Here is a 25,594-nt window from a genome sequence, read left to right as displayed (position 1 = left end):
GGGATTGCCCTTCAGCCATAGTAATCCATCCATCCATTTTCCAACCCGCTGAATCTGAACACATGGTCACAGGGATCTGCTGCAGCCAATCCCAGCTAACACAAGGCACAAGGCAGGAACCAATAACGGGCAGGGTGCCAACCCACCGCAGGACACACACAAACACACGAACACACCAAGCGCCTTAGTAATTCACATAGCAAAATCCAAACGAATAGGAAATGCTAGGCTTTTGAAATCAAAGGGTAAATCATTCTGAATCACCGGAATTCTTTGTATGAAAGACGTCTTGCGCAATGTTTGAGACGGCTTTGAAACAGACAGGAGATTGTAGACGTTTGAAATCAAAGAGTATATCATTGGGACCAGCGGAATCCTTGGTATGAAAACATCTTGACGTCTTGCACAATGTTTGAAACGGCCTTGAAATAAAATTTTTTGTGGCATCGCAAGTGGACTTTCTAACGGCATGTTTTATTTTTGGTGGCATGAGTATATTAGCGAAAAGCAGGACAATTATAATGTGTCACGTGGTATTACGTACGGAATAAGCACCCGAGTGAGATGAATGTACGTTATGTACAATACTTCGGAAAGCGAACAAATATCACCAGTCAGTCAGAAAGACCAAGACTGAAATCTTACTTTGAGTCGGAAAGGGAGCAAATAGTACCACAAATACGCAAAGCCAGTCACACGCACTGGGTCGTTCACGTTTTACATCTATACGACATTTCCCGTTCACGCGATGAAAGCAGTCGGCTTTCTCATACTTGGACACTTCTGAAATGTCTTGGCAATGTAAAGAAACATTGGTAAAGAGGGATGCACAAAGACCAAATGTGCCGCTAGATGGTGCCGCCGTTAATGTCTGTTGTAACGTGCGGCCATCTTGTCGATGATAAGTACGGGGACTTTTTGCGAACGTTGTGTCAGTCAAAAGGTGTCCTGCGCTTGACAAAGAGCATTTTTCCCAACCTAACATATCCCATGACCTCCTCCTGGTCACAAAGCAGCCCCATGCCCAGTTTGGTGGCGATCGGACGCCTGGAGCAGATTTGTATGGCGGACAAATAAACATAGACCCTGCTTTATATATTAGAATTTTTCTCACTACTGAGAACGCTATTCATAGTGAGTGGTAAGCCACTTCTAACATCACTACTGTGCAGCACCCACCTACATGTTGCGACGGCAGCCATTATTGTGCCAGTACACTCACTACACCTTAGTTCAGGGGTTTTGAACTCCGGGACTGGAGGGCCGCAGTGGCTACAGGTTTTCATTCTGACCCTTTTCCTAATCAGTGAGTAGTTTTCACTGCTAATTAACTCCTTTTCTCTTCCTTTTCATATCCCTGTTTTTAAGGATTCCGTCCTCTAAATTGATTTGTTTCTTCATTAAATGGCAGCCAAACAGAAATGAGATGTGAAATGAGCCAACAGATGATCAAATGGGATTTCAAACTCCAACCAATTTCACTCCAACCAATCTCTTAATGAGAAGCTGATTCTTGCTGTTAATTAAGCCCATTATTTAATTCAATGGCTTGTTGCTGTTCTCATTCTGCCACAGCAGACATTTGCAAATCTGTTGATTTTTCTGTTGTTTTTCTGTCATATGGTGGCTTGTTTAATGTCTCATTATTGTTTGGCTACTAATTAAGGAAAAAGAGACAATTAAGGGGCCTGGGTCAAGTTAATTAAAACTAAGGCAGAAGAAGTTAATTAGCAGTAAAAAAAACGGCTCACTAATGAAGAAGATGGTTAGAATGAAAACATGCAGCCACTGTGGTCCTCGAGGACCGGAGTTCGACACTTGTGCCTTAGCTGTTAGGTGGCGAAGGGGTGATAGACAGCTAGCCAATTAGAGACATGGGATGATTAGGGGACCAGAATGACCAGGTCATAGAGGACAGTTTAGCCGGGACTACACTCTATTCTTTACAATGGAAGCCCAGGGATTTTTTATAACCACAGAGAGTCAGGACCTTGCTTTTACATCTCATCTGAAACACGGTGCCATGTTTACAGTACAGTGTCCCCATCACTGCACTGGGAGATTGGGACCAGAATTCCAAATTCCGACCACAGGATAAGCGCCCCCTGCTGGACTCTCCAACACCTCTTCCAGCATCAACCCAAACTTTTCCTGGATAGTCTCCAATCTAAGTACTTGGCCGGCCCCAAACATAATCAGCTTCAGGTGGATGACCTCTTTTGAAGTGCATGTGGTAAGACACTAACAAGTGAAAAATACAGTGGAAAAAGTGACAGCATTTACATTAGGAGGGCAGCACGGTGGCGCAGTGGGTAACGCTGCTGCCTCGCAGTTAGGTGATCTGGGGACCTGGGTTCGCTTCCCGGGTCCTCCCTGTGTGGAGTTTGCATGTTCTCCCCGTGTCTGCGTGGGTTTCCTCCCACAGTCCAAAGACATGCAGGTTAGGTGGATTGGCGATTCTAAATTGGCCCTAGTGTGTGCTTGGTGTGTGGGTGTGTTTGTGTGTGTCCTGCGGTGGGTTGGCGCCCTGCCCAGGATTGGTTCCTGCCCTGTGTTGGCTGGGATTGGCTCCAGCAGACCCCCGTGACCCTGTGTTCGGATTCAGCGGGTTGGAAAAAGGATGGATGGATTTACATTAGGAACTGTATGCGGGGATATAGGGATCATCTCCTCATATTAGGAATTGGGTCATTTCAGACTTAAATACTGTACTGTAATAACATTTAGCAGTATAGTTTATGCAGGTCTAACATTTACTAAACAAACAGTAGTACTAGGGTGTTGTACCCTGTTAGCCATTATGAATGTAGAGAAAAGACAATCAAAATGACACCTTTTATTGGCTAACTACAAAGATTACAATATGCAAGCTTTCGAGGCAACTCAGGCCATATTACATCTTGCCTGAAGAAGGGGCCTGAGTTGCCCCGAAAGCTTGCATATGCTGAAGAATGTGAATTTCCTATTGGGATTAATAAAGTATCTATCTATCTATCTATCTATCTATCTATCTATCTATCTATCTATCTATCTATCTATCTATCTATCTATCTATCTATCTATATTGTAATCTTTTTAGTTAGCCAATAAAAGGTGTCATTTTGCTTGGCTAAACAAACAGGAAATAGTGCAGTTATTTGAAAATAATGCAATACTTGAGCTAACCACAAGGTGGCAGTGTTACATGATGTTGAAGGTGTTGCAGTTATGACTTGGAGGAAGTGGCTTTTTACAATAAGCCAAGGCCTGCAAAACACAGATCATGCTCTGAATCGTGTGGCAATGTCACTGTACTCTGTACACTTGACAATAATGAGAGCAGCAAACAAAGAGTGCAGTTTAGAAGGTGCACTACCATAAAAGTAAGTGCAGGGGGTGATAATACAGTCAAGCATTCAGCTTATAGTGAGTTGACTTTACATGTTTGTTATGAAAGAAATGAGGAGCATTTACATTCGGTGCTTCAAAAATTCTAAATTAAGGATGTCATCAATAATAATACTGACACAAGCAAGCTGAGGGCAGCACTGCCAGATGACTGTTTGTAGGGAACATCCTGTAATAGTCAGGGGGGGTCAGACCTTCAATAAACAGTCTGAACATAGGCTGCAGGGTTTGGCTCACCATACAGAAAAACAAAAAACAGTAAATGAAAACTGTGACGTGTGGCTCCAACAACATTACCAAGTCTGCTAATGACACAATAGCAGTGGCTCTCATCAGCAATGGCCTCGCTGAAGCCAGACGTATAATATAAACATGTGTGGAGACAACTAGGACTGAATTTTGCTTAAAACTGGGTAAGAACACCTGAGGGTCACATTTCAAAACCAATCCAATCCCTCATGAAAGCGGCTGGCACTCAAAGCAATGGCAGTGATTTTGAACTGCAAAAGTCAGAGGTGCTCTTGTTAACCTGGTCCAACAGACTGCCAGATTCTATTTATGATGAATCATCTACAGTTGAAAAGTCTCCTAAAAAAAGACCTTTTTGACATTGTAGAATAAAGGACCAAATACTCATAAAGATTTGGGGTGTTTAGCTCCGTATACTGCAATAAAAAGGTCAAACAATTGCAACAAATCATTAGACAAAAAGGGATGGGTGGATGGACATTTTAAAGAGCCGGACCGGAAATTAAGAATGTGGAATGCTGGGAAGGCGTGGTGGTGGATGGGTAGTAGACATCATCGGTGGGGGACCAGAGGAGAGAAAGGGACCTGGAAGTGTTGTTCTCTTGGGTGTCCAGGTAGGATTATGGCAGCAGTGCTTCGTCTTTTCTTCAGAGAGAGAGAGATTAGTACCCCGCCATTGTCCCCTGGCACGACTTGTCACGATGCGCTTCAGGTCCTTAAGCTGCTCCCCATGCGCTTGTGCGTGACAACATATAAATGTGTGTCATGAGTGCAGAGAGCATGTTGCATGTTTTCAAAATAAACTTTACCTACTGAAACAGAAAGACCTTTCTGTAACATCATATTTTATTATTATATTACTAGGGAGCTTCACCCGTGCTTGCTTCTCTCACCAACCCCTTTCCCCCTCCACCAGAAATACGCGGCGTTGTGAAGAAGGGGACTGAACGCTCCCCAAGGAGACGCGGTCGCTCCTCCAAAACTCCCTCCAAAACGGTGATGCAATGGGAAACAAATAACAGTTGTTTTTTTTACCTCCTCTTTGCTCGATTAGCTGCTGTCTTGCTGCTGCTGCCATTCCGCATGATCTGCATTTTGTGTAGCGCTTCGAACGTTTAAAAGCCTGTACAGCAGCTGTCCTACTCTTTGTCTCACTGCCTTGTCTCTCTTCTCCCTTAGATATCCTCAAACACTATTCCATCTCTTTTCGCTGTTCCATTATTTCACCAAGTAATATTTTCCGTTTGTTTGCGATAATGTAATCTTTACTCTCATTTGTTTGAGACTTTCGAATTTTCCTACTTCCATTATCCCTAACCTGCTCTGCATGTATATCATGTGACTTGCTTCCAAAGGTTGTAAGTATAACGTGACTTGACCGTCTCACGTTACATGAAAGTGTCTCTCTGTCTCTCTTCCAAAGATCACATCTCGTCGCAGGAAAAAAATCTCGTCTCGTCCCAAGATTTTTTTTTATAATAGAGAGATGCATTCGACAGCATCAATGGACAAGTGGTTAACATGAATGATTCGTTGTCGCCGGTGCTGTGTGTGCTCTCTGTTGTTCAGCGTTACACCAATAGTGTAGGAGTCGATGTAAGCTTGAACAAATTGGCAGCTATATTCATGAAAATATGAACTGCAAAATATGTATTTGAAGTAAACGGTGTGTCACACTTCATCAAAAGGACAACTGTTAAGAGAGCGGATAACGAAGAGCCTCATTAGATGCAGAATTCAGTACTCAAAACACCCAAATCAACAAATCAGCCTAACGATACCAGCAGATGCACAGACGAGACTGCACGGCATCCACTTTCTAACTGCATGGCTAAACAAATAACTAAATTGCTGTCTAACTGATACAGTGTGCTAACGGGAAGGTTGCCGGTTCCAGTCCTGGCAATGCCAGAGAGAATGTTACTCTTGTGCAATACTCTCAACCTGCAATTGCCTCAGGGGTTCTGTACAAATAGCTGACCCTGAAATTTGACCCCAAGCTTCTCTCTTCCTCTTTGTGTGTATCTGGAAAGTAAGTTGGGGTATGTGAAAAAATAATAAATTAAATTCCTAATGCAAGAATTTGCACATGGCAAATAAAGTGAGTTATCATTATCATGTAGTTAGTTAGTTAGTTAGTTAGGGTTTCTAATTCAGCAAGGCCCTAGCTCTAGATATGTTACTCTGACTTCATCTGTCATGTATCAACTTGAGTCATGCAATTTATTGCCATTTTTAATTGTTATGTTTCATATTTTTTCAGTGACGTTTGTAATTATGTACTGTCTTTGTAAAATCTTTTCTAAACATGCCTCCATTCCATATACTTTGTGAGTGGTTCCTCAAGGGGCAGGGTCACCCTGACATCATTGCTCCTCAGCTTTCCTTTAGCGTATGTAAGCCCACAGGAAAGGAGCTCAAGTAGAGTTTCATTGATATTTAATTTGGAGCCGTTTTGCGAGTATTGCTTTTTCTTTGTTTTTGGTGGTCTTTTTTGTTTTTGTGCTACTGATCCTGAATCTTTGTGTCTTTTTGATTAGTGTTTAGATAGATAGATAGATAGATAGATAGATAGATAGATAGATAGATAGATAGATAGATAGATAGATAGATAGATAGATACTTTATTAATCCCTAGGATTACATGTATAGGCTACTGCTTTTTTGCTCTTGTCAGATTTTCTTGCTATTTCTTTGTTTATAAAATAATGTTTTTTAGTAATAAAGGATCCCTGTTGTCTTTTTGATCACATGCTGGAGTTTTCCACAGTCTCTCTTTCTAGTGAAGCATTTTGGAATATTTAAGGAATATTTATGATATTTATGGACCTTCCACTCACTGAGGTTTATTTTTAATATTTCCTCTTCCTATTTTTTCTTCTGTTTACAACTCAGATCTGCCCATAAGGTGACTGGTGTATCACTATCCTCTCCACTGCTTTCCCAACCACTCTATAATTCTTTCCTCCACCACCAGGCTGGTGGCTGTCCCATATGCAATTCCTTGTAAGGCAATCCACAGGCCCTTACCTGTGACTTCAGTCTAGCAGTGTGGCATTTCCTGTGCCCCCTCATGGATTGTTTTTTATTTAATTTTTCTGCTAAGAACCTAAATTTCCCCTTGGGATTAATAAAGTATCTAGATATCTATCTATCAGCATACTCAGTTCAAATATGTACACCATTTATATTTTTCCCCCTGTAAGTGCTATGCTGTGGGTTTGACTGTGGATCCTAATGACCAATTTTGTACAATAAAAGCTCCCAGTACATTTTTAACCTCGTTCAGGGATTGCCCACCAGTTCCTGCTTTCAGCCTTGTTTGTTTCCAACTTTTCATCTCTCATTCTTTCTACTAAAATTCCTCTAGTACCTCAAATCATCAATTTTCTAGATCTTTCTTCTCTTCCTTTTACTGTTATCCAGTAGAAGTTGTAGTGGTCCGGTGCTGCTAAGATTCACACCGTCGAAGAGATGATGATTTATGATTTTTCTTTGGTGGAGATTCCAGGGACGCATTCAGCCTTGGCCCGACCCGCACACACTCACAAGCAGAGACACAAAATCAATGAATGAATAAATAATATATTAAATGAAAACCCAATACAAAATAACAACAATCAGACAAACCTCGCCTTTCCCCTACGGCGATACAATTGTAACAATACAATGAACAACAACAATAAACACAACAACAACGTCCTTATACAGTCCAATACAGCAAAAGCAAGTGAAATGGTATGGTGTGAAGATGAGAATCCTGAGAACAGCTTCCGTAAAAAATGAGTGAAACAGTCCTACCGTTAGTACAGGAGCGGAGAGGGGTGAGATTTCCAGGAGAGCTCCTTTTGAAGACTCTTGATGACAAATCCACCACTATACACATGACCGGCAGGCACGAGACAGTCCATTCATCCTAACGGGAAACGATCCAGGGCGCACTTGACTTTTTAGAATACACGTTGGACAGAATACACAAAAACACCGTTCTCCCATTGCTCCGTCAGGCCCCCCTTTTCAATTTTCCCGCTGGCCTCTTTCATCCCCCACAGCCCCTACTTCCATTCCAGTCATTTTATGAGGGTAATCCCCCTTGGGCTGCTTGGAAATTGACTTCTCCCCATGGTAGCACTGCTACAAGGTTACTGTCCTTAGGAATTCCCTGACTTTGTCTGCTTTACATTTTAGAAATCTTTCAACAATTTACTCTTACTCAAACTCTCCGCAGCGCAGATCAATGGGTCATCTGGTATTGATATCGAAAGGTGGGAGTCAGAGTTGTAGCTGGTTCAAGATCAGATGATTGGTACCCAGTTCCACCGACCTTACTATTAATATCTGATGTTTCCATTTTCAATCTCTTTCTTCCCAACAGAGACTGTTCATGGGTGGAAGTGTTCCTCTCTCTGCGTAGCTCAGGCAATCTCAGCCTACCTGATTTATTTCTTCACAGTGTTGAGGTAATACGGATGGGAGGAGTGTTTACATTTTTGCTTGTTTTTTCTCAAAATAATGTTATTTAACCCAGTTTTTCTCAATCATTATTGTCACAGAACCTAGTTCTACCTTTTTAAGTTCACTGGTGACCTATGGAGAGCAATTGAACAGAGTTGTCTTCCTTCGTGCAACAAGCGTGATTAGAAGAGTGGGGATGGCAACAGGTTGAGAACCACTGGTTTAGCCTATTTCCATATTAAATATTTAAATGTTAATAAAAATGTAATCATAAAAAAAAATTATTTCTTGAACTATGATCCAGTTTTCCCATTTTTGGGGCCTAGTCAGGCTGAAGTTTCCTAATGGTGGTTGGGAGTAAGCTAGACTGAGTGAGCTTCGTCTGGGCCTGGTCAGTGATTTTCTCCTTGACAACCTCATCCCACTTTTTGTCATGTTTCAGTCTCCATCTCATAAAAGTTTCATCCCTTGATTCTTGTTTTGATATACTGTATTTGACCTTTGCTATTACTTTTGACTATGATTGCATGCCTTCCTTTCACCTCCTTGTCATCTCTCACTTGCAATAACCCTTAGGCATTCTGTGTGTCCTTAACAAATACCCAGAATGAGCAGATAGTTGGCATTTCTGAAATGTCTGAAATATCCCCAATGATGATGGAGTGAAGAACAAGAATATCTGACCTTGTCTGTTCTTCTGGAAATTCACTATTTAATTAAGAGAGAAACTTCTGCTGTATTAAGAAATCACTGTATGTGGGATACAAAGTAGTTGCACCCACAAATCATGGACACTGGGACAAGAAGGCTTGAGTTTATTTACCCGATAATCCCGACCTGAAGCTGAAGCTTAGTTACATTTTGGCCTTCCACAGCACCTCCAATGGTGAGAGATTTTCTTCCTTTTTGCTCCTTCTCTCATCTATTCCTATACTGATTGGTCCATACATCTCTTTTGTATCTCAATTGACCATCAGTTTTTACAGTTTACATTTTAACACAAAAATAGTTGTGTTGGCCTTTGTGGTTGGCATTCATGGTGGCCCATCATAATGCTAGCAGCCTGATCAAGTCATTTAAACACAAATGCCATATCTTGGCTCTTATTTACTTTAATCAGAAGGAATCAAACAGTTTGTGTATTTTCAATTCTGTGTGTGTTGAACATCTGCAGAGTGTTTATAAGGCGGCTTGGCAGGAGAGAGGTTTACTTTTACATAAGCAGCACTGTTAACAGGCCAGGCGTCTCCCACAGATGTATTCTAATTACCTTTTCACCCTTATCCTTTTGAAATCAAAATATTCAGATAAAGTTTGACTAAAGACATGCAGCAAAGCCAGAATATAATCAAGTAGAAGAATAATTACACTGAATGACGAGCTCCACGTTTTCAGCTCTCTTTTCTTACTCGAATTCCAAGCACTGTGATTAAACACCTTGGATTACACAGTGAGGTTGGCTTGTGAGGTAGCTTTTCTGAACATTACGTAAATTTGTGTGATGCTTATTTTATATTTATGTTTGTGTTACTGTGGATTGCTATATTACTACAACAGAGCTGCTCATTAAAATTTGCTCTGGGAAAAGAAAAACAGTAACAACAATGAAATAGATAAGAACTATCAAGAAATGCAAGTTTTACACCATTGTGTATCCATATCTCATGAGAAAACAGTGTAACATCTGAGGCTGCATCCACACTACTTCATTTTCATTTCAAAACTGTTTTTAAGTTTAAAGATTGTTGTCCGCACTAGCAGTTTCATTTGGTTTATGAAAGTATCTCCACCCGCACTGAAACAACTAAAAACGCATATGACGTAGCTGTACACTGACAATGGGCACATGCACAATGGAGGAAACAAGAAGGGGAGATGTCCTCCTTCAAAGGATGGTTACACCACAGGTCATAGGATTTAATCAAAAAACTGTAGTGATCAGAAAGTTATTTGCTTTCTGTGCATGTATGAAGCATTCAAACTATACAAAACACAGTTTAGGTGCATACAGATAAGCAACACAACCAGCCTGATGGAAATCAACTTCTCTGTGTCTGCTATATTGAAATATGACTTTCTTCAATGAAGGGTGACCAATCAGAGAATGAGACATTGCATTAAGCAGCATCCAATTAGCAAAGGGTCACATAGTAAGCGCAAACCAATCAGAGCTCAATTAAAGTCTGTGATTTCAAAACTCTACGTTTTCAACCAATCACACTAAAAATGCTAAGCCAGCATTTCCAGAAGTATGCGGCTCTGAAAAGAGCTTTCAAAATTCTTTGTTTTCCGCTATTTGCTGGAATAGTCTGGATGAAAGGTGATAATGTTAATATCTATGTTTTTAAATGAAAACATACTGTAGTAGTGTGGATGTGTCTGAGTAATGCCATTCCATTGCTGAAGACATTTATTGAGAGATCACGAGGAACTAATAGTTGATTTTCGATTCCTCCCGGGGGACTGACACTGTCAATGTGTCGATGTGTGTAACTTTTTAATGATTCAAGCATAGAACTAATCGATATCATCTGTCAAACTAAATCAGTAGCAGTGGCACTCTTCGGTGGACATTTTTAAAGATAGAATCATTGTAGTTATTTTAAGAGCTATTTCCCCACACTTGTACATCTGTTACATGGTATAAGGCAGAGTTTGAGGGGGATTATCCTACCTTGTTGCTTTATGTAATCAAAATGTCTCAGTCATTTATAAGTAATGCCAATATGTGCATTCCAATTTGTTCTATAGCTAACTGTCGAAGATTTCCATTTCAATTCCTTTTTTCCCCCCACACATTTGATGGGTAACCTATCAAGCAAGACTATCATCTCCAGATTTTTTAATTAGTTAGATGAGTCAGACTGGATGAGTTAGCTGCTTGTCACATGCAGAAAAATGTCTTATCTATCCACACCACTGGTTAAAGAAAAGCCAAACAAAAAGGAAACCAAAACGACTCATCTAACCCCTTTCTCAAAACTCCTTCATCCAATTCAGGGAAACGAGGGACAAATGCAACCACAAAACCCATATTCACAGAGCTGCAATTTTACCTTTAGATATAAAATCGATAGATTTTATATATTCAGACCATTTTCATATTGTCATCAGGGAGAAGATTGTCCACTTGGCTGCATGTCCTCACTTGGAGCTGCTGGATGTGAATTTGGGTTGCTGCATGCACAGTACCGAGTTCTGCCATTTTATCTGTTTGAGCCCAAGGAAGTCTATAGTCAGTTTCCGACTGGAAGGCCATCATCTTTTCACAGCGTGTGTTCTTCATCTCGGTCTCGCTACACTTGCCCCTCCCTGCAGGAGCAAATCACAGACAGGCCCCCTAAAGTGGAATTAACTTAGGCAGTGCCTATCTCAATTTCTAGCCCACACTGTGAGCTACTGAACATGAATTTGGGTCACTAGCTTCAGAATGCAGAGAATGGCCCTCTTAGGCAGATAAACTGAAGGGAGAACTCTTTTCTATTTAGTGACCAGTTGACCTTCGTTGAGGATGTCTGCTTTCAGCACCAGGCTCTCTCCATCTCAGCCTTGCCATACTCATCCCTCCCAGATGAGTCCCCAAATGTCACCAAAGAGAATTAACTCAGGGATCACCCATCTCATTTCCTAGTCCTCAGTCAGGAGATCGCCCACTTCTCTAGTGAACAGTTGAGCTTCTGACTGCAAGAACGTCTGCTGTCACCATCTCAGCTTTGCTACATTCACTCCTCCTAGACAAGCCTCCAAATGTCACTAGAAAGAATTAACTCTGGCAGACCCATCTCATTTCCTAATCCTCACTCAAAGCTACTGGAAATTAATTTGGGCTTCCAGATTCAGAGTGGAGACTTCAGTTGTCTTCGCCAGTTGAACAGAAGGAGAACTACTCTTTCCATTGATCAACTGCGCTTCTGATTGTGATGACGTCTGCTTTTAGCACCAGGTTATCACCAGTTCAGCCTAGCTACACGTATGAATGTTAGTGAAATAAACAAATTAAGAAATGGATATCAAATGGCATACTGAAAAAGAAATTTTCAAGCAGGGTGTTGACGATACCTAGCACCGTGCTAGCAAAACAAAAGCCAAAGGCAATGCTCACCAGGCAGCTGTAAAATTTTATTGGCTTTGAATTATCTTAAATTGTTCAAGACTGGAGAATGGAACTAAATGTACATTACAGTCACATTAAAGAAGACTTCACAATAAGGAATATTTTAGGTTTCGATGGTGGTGAAGACAGGATGAGGAAATTTGTAACCATTGTGTTATCAAAAAACAATTAAAAATTGTGGCCCAGTATAAAAGTAGAAGTAATTCTGAATAATTTACTTCTAAACAAAATAATGAAATTCAAGACCAGAAAGACACACACACACAAAAGTCAGCTTCAGCCATTATGATGGTTGAAAGTTTCTTAATAATTTGACTTTGTTGTGAGAAACCAAATCCCTCAACGGCTCTTCTTAAGAATTGCAATTGGTAGAAAATAACAGAGGGGGCAAAAAGTAAAGGGAACCTAACAAAATGCAAATAATTAACACTGTTGGCACTGATGACTGGCCAGTATGTCTGGCATGGCTTCTAACTGCCCTTTTTTTTTCTAACAGGAAAGGCCAATGAAGTTGAAACAGCTTAAGTCTATTTTTTCATATTGGAATCACCTTCCTTTTTTTCCCATGAACAGTCGAAGAGTTTACACAGTAAAGCAATGATTCCACCAGGATGGCAGATAAATTATAAATTCTACTGAATCCGATTCTACACTATTTTGGTTTCCTTGATGTTACATGAAATAAACAACATGTAGTCTTGTTTTCCCCACTGCTTTTTGGGCTCCTTCATTAGTCTTGTTGAAGCCAGACGTATAAATATGTAAGTCTGGAGACAACAAGGAGTTAATTTTACTGAAAACTGGGTGGGAACAATTAGACGGCTCATCGAGTGTCATATTTCTAAACCAATCCAATGCCTCATGAAGGCGGGCTGGTGCTCAAAGAAGGGGCAGTGATATCAAACTGCAAAGATCACCGGTGCTCTTGTTAACCTGGCCTGATAGACAGTAAGCTTCAGATTATGATGAACCATCTACAGTCGAAAAGTCTTCTAAAATAATCCTGCTAAACATGCAAATGTGTGTTATGTGTGCAGAGAGCACATTAAAAATAAACATAACCTGATGCGAGGGAAAAACCTTTCTGTAACATCAGATTGGACATTGGCATTCAAAGACATCAATGGACGAGTGGTAAACATGAATGATACATTGTCGCCAGAGCTGTGTGTGCTCTCTGTTGTTCAGCATTACGATGATAGAGTAGGAGTTGAAATAAGCTTGAATAAATTGGCTGCTATATTTATGAAAATACGAATTGCAAAATATGCTTTTGAAGTATCCGGTGTGTCACTCTCCATTAAAACAATGGCCGTTAAGAAAGTGGATAGCAAAGAGACCTAGAGGTCAGGACTCAAAACACCCAAATCAACCAATCTGCCTGACGACACTAGTAAAATCAGGATGAAGGCTTTCCATCTGCACATCTTAACGTTTAACTAAAGAAATTTAACATTACTGTCTAATTGGAAATGCATGCATGCCATGACAAAATAGCCACAGCGTTATAACACATTGTATATCCATAGACCACAATGCTTATGTAAACTCAATTTGCTATTATTGTGTTATATAGTGATGCAATAGTGAAAATGACAAAGATATCGTAGTAGACAGAGCCATATCTCAAATGTCTGGAGCCCACTAGCTGCAGTGGTCTGCTTGTGTGTCTGTTTGTCCGTCTCCACTCATTACAACATGCAAATTAATTATTAAGTTTCACTTACCTTGTGCTACTGAGCTCCTGAATGGATAACTGCAATTTCAGCTTTTTTATTTTCTCTCAGCGTCAAGTCTTCATGTTTTAGTCTCTTCCCGACAACCCTACAGTGGTTTAAAATGCATGGACTGGAGAAATTGAGGGCAGGTGTTTTAGGAGGAAGCCCCCTATGGGTTTAGTCTTTACAGTACAGGATTTAGTTTGCTACACACTTCACTACACACTTTTTAAGGAGTTGTCCTCAGTTGTGTATTCTCATTTGAAGAGATTAAAATGACTTCTGTACAAAGAACAAAATTATGACTTCTCCCCTAAACCTCATACAGAAAATGAGACTCGATCAGAAATGTTGCAAAGTAAGGGTTTAACATGTAGATTCAGACAGAGGAAACAACATCAAAAAAGCAATGTTTATTCAAGCTATTGGACTTTAAAATAAGCAGCAAGGCAAGATACACTGACTGAGAGATGTTCAAGTAAAAGATTAGGCATTTTCCCAGTAAATTAGTTTTTTTAAAAATGCAGGTGACGACGACTTTCTGTCCAGTTTTTCATAATAACAACCTCCCAGTCTTGATCCCCATTTCTCTTTTTTATCCCACCCCACATTTTGTGAGTAACATCTCTCTCCATTTTCCCAACCCAAAGGGTGGGAAATAGCAGAATCCCTTAACATGACAATATAGCAAACTGATCAACATTCTGGACTCTGCGTTGGAAGATCTGCTTGGGAAAATGAATCTGTCAATTTTTTACTTGAACATTTGGACACTTGCCTTCAAAATATGAGGACACACTGAAGAAGGCTCAACTTGTGTTTTTGTTTGTTTTTTTTTTTGGGCTGATTGATTGCACTTTCCTCAGTCATGGTAAAGCCAAATGAAAATGGAGTTATTTAAGGACTCCAACTCGCTATAGATTTTACACTTTTTGCTCATTTTGTGTTTTTCCTTTCTGGTAATTTTCTATTTTTTTTTTTACAATTCTCCCATCCCAACACGGACATCGTTGGGACTACTCATTCCACTCCTTCTTTATATTTAAGTTCCACTCCCAAGACAGGTGGTCGGTTTTGTCATCATCTGTGAAGTAGGACTTGATGTGGTAGCTGCCCCTCACCAGCATGCCTTTTGGCGCTTCTTCTACAGGGGTCAAAAACTCATGCTCTTCTGGACGTGGTCCATAGCTGCCCACCATGTACACATCCTTATCCACTGGGAGGAAAAAAATAAAAAACATAATGTGTTAGGTGACAGCAAGGGAGACCAGTTCAGAGCACCTAACCCTTTGGAGGAGATCATTATCTAAATGAAAGTGCTGCTGCTGGATGAGCTCTGCTTGAACAACTTAACTACTAGCTAACAAAAGAAGCTGACAGAGTTTCCAATTTGAGGTGATGTCTGCTTTATGACACGGCATATGTGACCTGTAAGGGGCGTCTCACAGCCCCAAACCCTTGACACAACTTTACAAGCTCAGTTCCAATGTAAACAAATATTTATTTTACAAATACCTTACACAGGCCTCTTTATTTCAGCAATCCACAACTAGAAGACAGTTTTCTTTTCCTCCTCTCCATCTCTTAGGTGAGCTTTGCCCATATTTTCCTCGACTCAGACTCTCTGGTGGACAGAGGTGGCCCATTTTATGCCAAGTCCGGCGGAAGTGCCAGAAAGTAGGGACAGCCCTACCCTGCAGCTCCATGTATTGGCTCCTACAACACTGCACTGTTCCAGGACTGCAATTCCCAGCATTCCTTGCAGACACTTGAATGGGTATACTGGCCTAGGAATGATGCCACCCACTATGTCAGGGGACATACATGCACTCTTTGGAGGCTGTCCACCATCCTGGCCTCCCTTCCAGGTAAGGGTACGGGGTCTGTGGGGGGTTTTAATTCTTCTTGGGTACGTTTCTATAAGCTCTGCAGAACTGGTTTTGTGCAGTTTAGCCCTTTCTTCCTGGCAGATCCTCTCAAGCTCCATTAGACTTAATGGAAAATGTCTGTAAACTGCATTCTTCAGGTCTCTCTGCATGTGTCATATTGGGGAAGTCTGGGCTTTGGGTAGGCAACTCAAGGGTAGTCAAGAACGCATCCCTGAAGTTACTCCAGTGTTGTCTTGGCTGTGTGCTTCAGGTTATTGTTGAGCTAAAAGATGAACTGTTGCCCCATTCTGCAGTCATGTGTACTCTAGAGCAGATTTTTTAAGGTCCTCTCTGTATTTGAATGTATTCATCCTTCCCTCAACTCTGACCAGTCTTCCTGTCTCTGCCTCTAAAAAGTACCCCAATAGAAAGATGCTGTCACCACCATGCTTCACACCTGGGCTCGGTTTAGGAAGGTGATAAGCAGTGCCTGATCTACTCCAGATGCAGTTCTTGCAGTTCTGCCTAAAGAGTTCAACTTTTGTCTCGTCAGACCAGGGAATCTCTCCACTTGCTATCAGAGTTCTTTAAATGCTGCTTGGCAATAGTGGCTTCTGTCTAGCCACTCTGCCATAAAATGCCAGATTGATGGATTGCTACTGAAATGGCTGTCCTTCTGACATGTTCTCCCATCTCAGCAGATGACCCCTGGAGTTCTGTTAGAGTAACCATAGGGTCCTTGGTCACCTTTCTGACAAATGTCACTCATGGCCAATTACTCAAGTCTGGTCAGATAGGCGGCTCTACTGCTGATAATTCCAGACGTCTTCTATTTCACAATTATTGAGGTCACTGTGCTCCCGGGAACACTCAAAGCTTTAGAAATGGTTTTATCCCCTTGCCCTGATCTATACCTCACCACAATTTGGTTGTGGAGGTCTACAGAAAGTTCTCCTTGGACTTCATAATTTGGTTTTCATCCTGGCATACAGTGTGAATTGTAGGACCCCCCATACACAGGAGTGTGTGCCTTTCTAAAAGACACCCAATCAATTCAGTTTGCTTCAGGTAAGTTCTCAACACGTCAAGGACAATTGAAAAGAACTATGGGAAAGGGTCTGAATACTTGTATGAATAAGAGAGTTCAGTTTTTACTTTTAATAAAATGTTTCTGAAAACATGTTTTCACTTTGTCATTATGGGTCATTTAGTGTAGACTGGTGGACAAAACAAACACATTTATTAATTTAAAATAAATCTACAACACAAAGTGTGAAGAAAGGAAAGGGGCCTGAATATTCTCCAAATCCTCTGTAAACATGTTGGCAAGGGATAACAAACCCTTTTCTGTGTCATGTAAAAGGCCATCATAAAAACTGAGCAAGTTTTAACAGTTTACCATACAGACGTTGAAGACATCTATTTGTTTATTAGAATAATGTCAATATTTCTTACCTCTAAGTCCTTTTCTATATGTGTGATGGACATATTTCAAACCAGAAACAATCTCCTTGTTAACCTGATTTGGGAATAAATACAAAAATTAGAAGTAAAATTAGAGATTTAGGCTAAATTATGTATGCATTCCATTTTCATAAATATCCAAACTCCTGTGATGGGAAAAAAATTATAGCTTTTCAGTCTCCAGGTGGCTAAGCAGCAAGGGGGGAATATTTGCTTAAAAACAAATTGCAAGTCATAAAAAAAGGCAAATTTCAAATTCAAAAGTTAAAGCTTAGGAAAGGGGTCTTAAAACATGCACAATGCCGGCCAAGACAATACAGCAACCAGACAGACACAGCATACAACTTTCCTGCATTAGAATTTCCTACTGAATCCAGAGCTCAAGGTCCCTCACGTTAAGAGCAAACATAACAAAAAATTTTTATTTCTTAATTTTTTTCCACTTTTCCATAGTGATGAGTGAAATGTGTAAGTTTTGATTTCATACAGTTTTTTTTTTTTTAAATTCAAACCAAAAATGATTTTGCATTTAATTTCAATATTGTGAAACGTGAGGGTCGCTAAAGAGAGATTTTTGGGTGATTTCAAATGTTTTTTGGGGTAGAAGACATTGAATATCACTCCCTCAAGCCACATCTACACTTCTGTGATTTCTTGTGTTCTTTTCTGCAGCATCGTAATACATGTAAATCTGCAGCACATTGGTAAAATCAGTTCTATTTATGCTTCTGCTTCACAATACTGCAATGAAACACAGTGCGTTTTTTTTTATACTGTATATAAACATGACATGCTGAATATTTTCCATACAAAGACGCATCGAATACACCAGAGGAATGGAGCCTGCTCCTCCACCACTTCCAAGTGCCATTAGACAGCAGCCACCCGTTGCTTTTCTTGTTTTCCATAGAAGAGGTTGATGATGCACACTCTGTAAGTGCCCAGGAGCTTTAAGTGTCTTTTCTGTCTCTGTTGCATCTTTAGGATTACAATCCCACAGAGATTTTCATTTCACTGCATAAGTACCTGTATAACTGTGTGTGTGACGAATAAAACACTTCAGTCTTGAAAGTGGAGATCATACTAACAGAGCATGTCATGGGGCTCAATAAAACACCTACACGTGAAAGGAAAGGACTCTGTTGATTTATTTTTGTTTTTCTCAGTAGCGATCTTTATCTAAATGACATGTAGAGACACACAGAGTTAATGCAGTGAAATACTTCCAGACAATAACTGAATTTCCCATTGGGATTAATAAAGTATCTATCTATCTATCTATCTATCTAAATGCCTTTCTTGTGTCAATGGTATAAATTTCACTAGAAGCAAAATACAGTTTGTTTCATGAATTTTGTTGTTAGTTAAAACTCTAAAATTTCACTACAGATTAAATTTTTGTGTGAGTATCGTCACTCATCACTGTTCATTAACAAAGCAAAAAATGGAGTGAAGGGGTTTCATTAACACTATTCAAGGTCCTGATACTGTGTCATTGTCAGCTTTCATGGAGCATGCTACCTGCGAGGACACACATCGGTTCATGCATAATCTACACTGTAGTAGCAATCATGGCATAGCAACATATTTATATATGCAGATGACATTATTGGCTTATAATACAAACTAGCTGTATAAGCCCATGCTCTAAAAAGCCCAGGGTCCTAGAAACTATTGAAATTGTCAGAAAAAAAATTAAAATGTAGAGATGTCAGGTAACTGAAAGGAACTACTCTGGGCGTCTCTCCCCTAGGAGGATTCGTTTTGCCAACGTGTTCGCATCGCTTGTGCATTAGAAGCTAAGCGACTTTGTCTTTCTTCGGAGGTTTCGTTTTGCTGATGTGCTGGCCTCGCTTGTATATTAGCGGCTAAGTGAGCTTGTTTCCTCGGAGGTGGAGCCCTTACCCCGACTCTACCTCTCACTTCCAGCCCGGACAGACAGACACACACACACACTTCCACGCGTAGATGTTTATATATAAGATGGTGCCATGAAACAAATGGGGGTCAAAAATCAGATCACTAGATATGGTAAAATATGCTTCCTAAAATTGCAAAGAATTAATATATGCTGGTCAGAAATCTCTCTCTATATCTCTCAACAGACAGACAGACATTTATTAGTGTGCGAGGACCACGGGGATGGAGCGAGGAGGCTCAAACCCATTGTGGCCCGTGGCCACCACCAGGGGGCGCCCCAAACAGTGTGGAGCCCAGGAGATCTGCACTTCCACCACACCCAGGAACGTGGAGGAAGGACTTTCCAGCAACGCCCAGAGTGCTTCTGGGTGCTTATGCGGCACTTCCGCCACATCAGGAAGTGCTGCTGGAAGAGCATCAGCGAGCACCTGGAGCACGTCCGGGTGACTATAAAGGGGGCCGCCTTCCTACAGTAGAGGAGCTAGAGTCAGGAGCTGGAGCAGGAAGAAGCTCCAGTGACAGGTGGAAGAAAAGCGGCCCACGGACATTAGAGAAGCCTGTGGACAGGGGTGTTTGGTGCGGGAGCACTGTGTGGACTTTATACTAAATAAACGCATATGTTTTATAAAGTGCTGGTGTTCGGGGACCTCTCACTAGATTATATATTATATATATATATCCATCTTACTAACTGAAGGTTGTAAACCGGATATGGGCGCTGGGTGCATAGAGGCGCACACGCACTGCCGCACTGCACAGAAAACACAGAAACGAGAAGGTTGTAAACCAGATGTCACGCGCACTGCCGCACTGCAACGAGCCCGCCACAGAGTCCAGAGTCGAACGCAACGGCGTCCCAAAACGCTGTGGTGCCCGCCCCAGAATCAAACGCAGCGACCTCCCAAACCGCGGTGGCTTCCCGGAGTCAGTAGGTGGCGCCCAAATAACACAACATAAAGCGCCGTGGCGCCTGCCCCAGAGTCAAACGCAGCGGCTTCCCAGAGTCAGTACGTGGCGCACAAACAACACAACCTGTGAGCTACACTTGCTCTAATCCACTGTGCCAGTAATATAGATCACATAACGGTCACAGACTCTAACCCAGCGGCTTCCCACACTCAGTGGCTGGCACACGAACACCACAACCTGTGAACTGAACTTGCTGTGCAAGACTCTGCCAGCAGTCGGTGTCAGCACAGGCAACAGAATCACGTCTCCACACAACGAGACCACTTTACTACAGATATGCTTATGTAGTTAAATGACATTTCCCCAGACGCACCCACCCTCCATGATGTCATCCATCCAGATATCGGACAGAACAGAAACTGATTGCCATTCAAGGATTTCCAATTCGCTGGCGAATCGTGGGCTCACTAGTATATATATATATATATATATATATATATATATATATATATATATATATATATATATATATATATATATATATATATATATAAATAAAATTGTTCGCTCACATGAAAATGACTAAACAAATTGTCACGTTATTTGGCATGTGCTTTGCCATTGTTACAACTCAAAATACAGATTATATAGGAGGATACAATGTTCTCTTGGTCAGTTTTCACCCATCATTGGCATTATTGGATCTTATTTTACATTTAAGGCATTTTGTTAGTTCACCACATACTGTAGAATAACATTCAGAAATTAATCTTTTTGCCCGAGAAATGTTAAGGCTCTTTTAGTTTAAGCCTACACTTTACAAAAAGCTAAAATGTTACAAACTGTTATATTTTTGTATAACTGCTACATACATTGAAAATTACCATGTCCTTTGGGTCAGTTTTGACCCATCATATGCTTTATTCTTTATTTAAGACGGTTTGTTTGCTCAAAACTCATACAAACATCATAAAAAGCATTGTTACAGCTCAGAAATATGAGGGGTGTTAGTAAAGAGACCTAAAGTTACAAGCAGAAAAACATTTTCAAATGTTGCAATTTTGTACAACTGCTACACATTTTTGGACACTGCCATGTCCTTTAGGTCAGTTTTGACCCACTGTTGACTTTATTGCAGTGTTTCTCAAACACTGGGTCACAACCCACGTTTGGGTTGCAGGTTGACACCTGAGTTGCGAGTTGCTACAGCTACAATGGTAGTGTGCCATGTAAGGCCTCTGCACCAACGATAGCACTTGATTTTCTCAGTCCGCTCTGACAATCACACTCAATTCACCAACATGGACCACTGCAACGTGACACTGATCTTTGCTCTATTGACCAAGGTGGAAATCCTCACTTCTCTCTGATGTTTGTGCTCAATTCTCCATTATGGGTGTGGGATTGAGACATTGGCAGGTCGCAAAGACATTTACATCATTTAAATGGGAAGTGGGGCAGAAACGTTGAGAAACACTTCTTTAATAGATTTTCCTCTGGATTGAAGGTGCTTTGTTTGTGCACAACCTATAGAAACAGCCTAAATGTCATCTGGCTTAAACTTTAAGATTATTGGTACTAAGGTTAAGATGGTCGATCAATATAAAATAAAATTGTGGTGAAACATTTCATGCCAAAAGCACCTAAAATTGGATGGAAACACTCAAAGCGCACCATTGAGTCAGTTTTCGAAGACAGGCCTCATGCTATACCAGGTATGCATTTGTAACCACAGCTTCCAGTATATTCCCACATTTCCTGTGAATCTGTTCCAAATAGACTTCCAAGTTTGAGGTCAATTGTCTATATTTTATGCTATTTTTTATTCAGTCTTACTGATTAATTATAGGCAAGTCATGAAGCCTGGCAGGTTGTGGTCACATTAAAACATTTGAATTTTCCTTAGGTTGCTCCCACCTAGTGGTCTCAGCTGGCACTACAACACCTCCTAGGAAATCCCTTTAAAAAAAAAAAAAAAAAAAAACAACTTGGGTGCTGAACAGAAGCTACTCAAATTCCTTATGGGGCTCTTTGTGGCATAAAAGAGAGAGGATCACATAATGTTAATACTGATGCCTTTTTTCACATTTAGCTTTGTTCCAGCCATGCCACCCACCTCACATCCTTCTTTTCTCTCTGCCAACCAAACATTCCCCATCAATATAGAGGGCTATTCAAAATGAAAGAGCAGATTTCAAAAATTTAGTTCAAAAACTATATAAGACAGAAACACATTCTGCACATCACTGGATAGAGGAAGTTCAAAGTTTAAAAGCCTGCCCAAAAGTACCAGTTAATGTCATCGAGTGCTGTTTCTTGTTTATAGCATACAGTGATCCCTCGCTATATCGCGCTTCGCCGTTCGCGGCTTCACTCCATCGCGGATTTTATATGTAAGCATATTTAAATATATATCGCGGATTGTTCGCTGCTTCGTGGGTTTCTGCGGACAATGGGTCGTTTAATTTCTGGTACATGCTTCCTCAGTTGGTTTGCCCAGTTGATTTCATACAAGGGACGCTATTGGCAGATGGCTGAGAAGCTACCTAACTTACTTTCTCTCTCTCTTGCGCTGACGTAGGAGGGTGTGAGCAGGGGGGCTGTTCGCACACCTAGACGATAGGGACGCTCGTCTAAAAATGCTGAAAGATTATCTTCACGTTGCTACCTTCTGTGTACAGCTGCTTCCTGAAGCGACATGCTGCACGGTGCTTCGCATACTTAAAAGCTCAAAGGGCACGTATTGATTTTTGACTGTTTGTTTCTCTCTCTCTCTCTCTCTCTGCTCCTGACAGAGGGGGTGTGAGCTGCCGCCTTCAACAGCTTTGTACTGGCGGTGCTTCACATACTTAAAAGCCAAACAGCCCTATTGATTTTTGACCGCTTGCTTTGTTCTCTCTCTCTCTCTCCTGACACGCACTCCTTTGAAGAGGTAGATATGTTTGCATTCTTTTAATTGTGAGACAGAACTGTCATCTCTGTCTTGTCATGGAGCACAGTTTAAACTTTTGAAAAAGAGACAAATGTTTGTTTGCAGTGTTTGAATAATGTTCCTGTCTCTCTACAACCTCCTGTGTTTCTGCGCAAATCTGTGACCCAAGCATGACAATATAAAAATAACCATATAAACATATGGTTTCTACTTCGCGGATTTTCTTATTTCGCGGGTGGCTCTGGAACGCAACCCCCGCGATGGAGGAGGGATTACTGTAGTAGCATTTCCACTTGGTGGTCCGGCGTTACCTGAACAACACCATTCCAGGACGATGGATTGGAAGAGGTGGACAACAAGATCTTGCTCACCGTCTATGGCCTCCCAGGTCTCCAGACTTTACCCCCTGCGATTTTTATCTGTGGGGGTACATTAAAGAAAGGGTGTTTGTTCCACCTTTGCCCGCTAATCTTCAAGATTTGCGACATTGAATTGAGGAAGCTGTGAATTCAGTACCTAGGGACCAGTTGACTAATGTGTGGCAAGAAATGGTCTACCATTTTGATGTTTGTCGCGCTACACATGGTGCTCATGTTGAGTGCATGCAACCTCAAGGACCATAGGACCAAAGTTTGAACTTTCCTTTATACAGTGATGTGCAGAATGTGTTTGTCTTCTATAGTTTGTTTGAAATACATTTTTGAAATCTGCTGTTTCATTTTGAATAGCCCTGTATTTGTCAGGCATTATATGGAGTGACATCTTATCCAAAAGCTTTTTTTCTTGCATTGTACCTGACACTTCTGAGAATTTTTTCATAATTTCTTCTTGGTGCTCCCATCAAAATTCAAATTTTCATAATATCATTGATAACTTCTAACATATCAGCATAACTGAATAATGGATGAACATCAAGCACCAGCACTAACCTTGAAGTGGATTTTCACTCTGTACTCAACCCCCTCCTTTAACACAAAGTTCTCCTTCTTCAAAGCTTCAAGGTCTCCTGCAGGGAGAAAAAAACATTGACTGGTGCCATTGTGGTATCATAAGTCAGGGTTCTTAAACTATTTAGTGTGAGGACCCAAATGTGGAAACGGATACCAAACTGGGACCCAAGGACAGGATTGTTACTGTAATGACTTCTAATCTATGCAAAGGCAAATAAAAAAATGAATATTTCTCACATGAATATTATTAAAAGAGAAAAGTGGAAAGCAAACATTGTTTATAAAAATGTAATTATTATTAAAAACAAGAAATAAGTTCACGAGCTATATCACTGCTGGTGCAAATGCTTAGTGTAATATTTAGTAAAGCTGAGAAAAATCAATAATTTCTTTATAAAGAGTTCAGGGTGGGGATGTGATCATTTCTGAATGGATGGTCACTTAACTTATGGCACCAGATAAGGAATAAAGTAGGTAAAAATTATTATTAAATACTACAAAAAATTATTTAAGGCAAGGTAAGTAAATGACATTTATTAATTCATTCTTCTAAATGAGTTTGCAAATTGTTCAGCATATCCCAGTCTTCAATTAACAATTTGATAAACGGAGTAAAAATGATTGAATCATGTAGCTGAATTATTCCTAAAATATTAATGCGCTATTTGTATTTTATACTGGAGAAATCTTGATGAATAACCTGGCGAACAGTCCAGTTTGAAATGTTCGGTTGCCAGTTAGCATCGTGCTCAATGTTGAAGTCCTCTCTACTGCCTCTCACACTTTTATCATATTTTAGTCTGTTCTTACAATTCTCTATGGTCCAACAAACACATTCTTTACACTATCAATTGGTTAAAATTTTTATAACCAATAGTCAATTGCTAAGAGAAGTAATTTGTCTTTACCGAGGCATAATACATTTTCTTTGCACTTCTGTTACAGATTAACTGGAGATTTGATGTATTTGCTGTATTCGATGTTTAATAACAGCAAACATTTGATGAGGCCCCAACCAGTGGTGTATGACCACTGAAAACTTCATTTTGAATAAAATAGTCCCACTTCTATATGCTGTATATCTCCACCATACTGTTTACCACACAACACCTTAAAGATTGTCACATCCTTGTGCCTAATCCATTATTTTCCTTACAACATTTCCAACTAGCACTGCAGTCCCTTCACTTCACAAGCTTGCCTGTTGTTCCCCTCTCTCATATGTGCCTTTGCTTGTCAGTCATCACAGTTTGACGGTTTCTCAGGCTGGTGTCATGAGAAATATGAATTAAATTTTTGTACTACTGAAATAAAAGCAGCACGGAGGCATAGTGGTAGCACTGCTGCCTCGCAATAAGGAGACCTTGGTTCGTGGCCCGGGTCCTCCCCGTGTGGAGCTTGGATGTTCTCCCCGTGTCTGCATGGGTTTCCTCTGGGTGCTTCAGTTTCCTCCCATAATCCAGACACATGCAAGTTAGGTGTATTGGCCATACTAAACTGGTCTTAGTTTGTGGTTAGGATGTGTGTGTGTGTGTTTGCTCTGTGATGTACTAGTGCCTGTTCAGGGTTTGTTCCTGTCTTGCTCCATATGTTAGTTGGAATATGCTGGAATATGCTCCAGTATTCCC

At 40.7% G+C, this 25,594-nt stretch overlaps 1 protein-coding gene across 3 annotated transcripts in view; it reads right to left on the bottom strand.

Annotated features, from left to right (window-relative positions):
• Positions 1-14,321: 14,321 nt before the first annotated feature.
• Positions 14,322-25,594, bottom strand: part of arhgdig (Rho GDP dissociation inhibitor (GDI) gamma) — a 98,361-nt gene continuing 87,088 nt past the window's right edge. For all 3 annotated transcript variants that reach the window (XM_028814375.2, XM_028814373.2, XM_028814372.2), the window contains exons 4-6: positions 23,946-24,022; positions 17,247-17,310; positions 14,322-15,139 (exon numbers count right to left, since the gene is read on the bottom strand). In XM_028814375.2, the coding sequence (XP_028670208.1) occupies positions 14,940-15,139; positions 17,247-17,310; positions 23,946-24,022 (341 nt within the window). In that variant the 3' untranslated portion in view covers positions 14,322-14,939. The remainder of the gene's footprint in view (positions 15,140-17,246; positions 17,311-23,945; positions 24,023-25,594) is intronic.

Source organism: Erpetoichthys calabaricus, chromosome 11, assembly GCF_900747795.2.
Source record: "Erpetoichthys calabaricus chromosome 11, fErpCal1.3, whole genome shotgun sequence".
NCBI classification, from domain to species: domain Eukaryota; kingdom Metazoa; phylum Chordata; class Cladistia; order Polypteriformes; family Polypteridae; genus Erpetoichthys; species Erpetoichthys calabaricus.
Note: the sequence above shows the minus strand (reverse complement) of the source record. Positions and strands in the feature narration are given on the sequence as shown.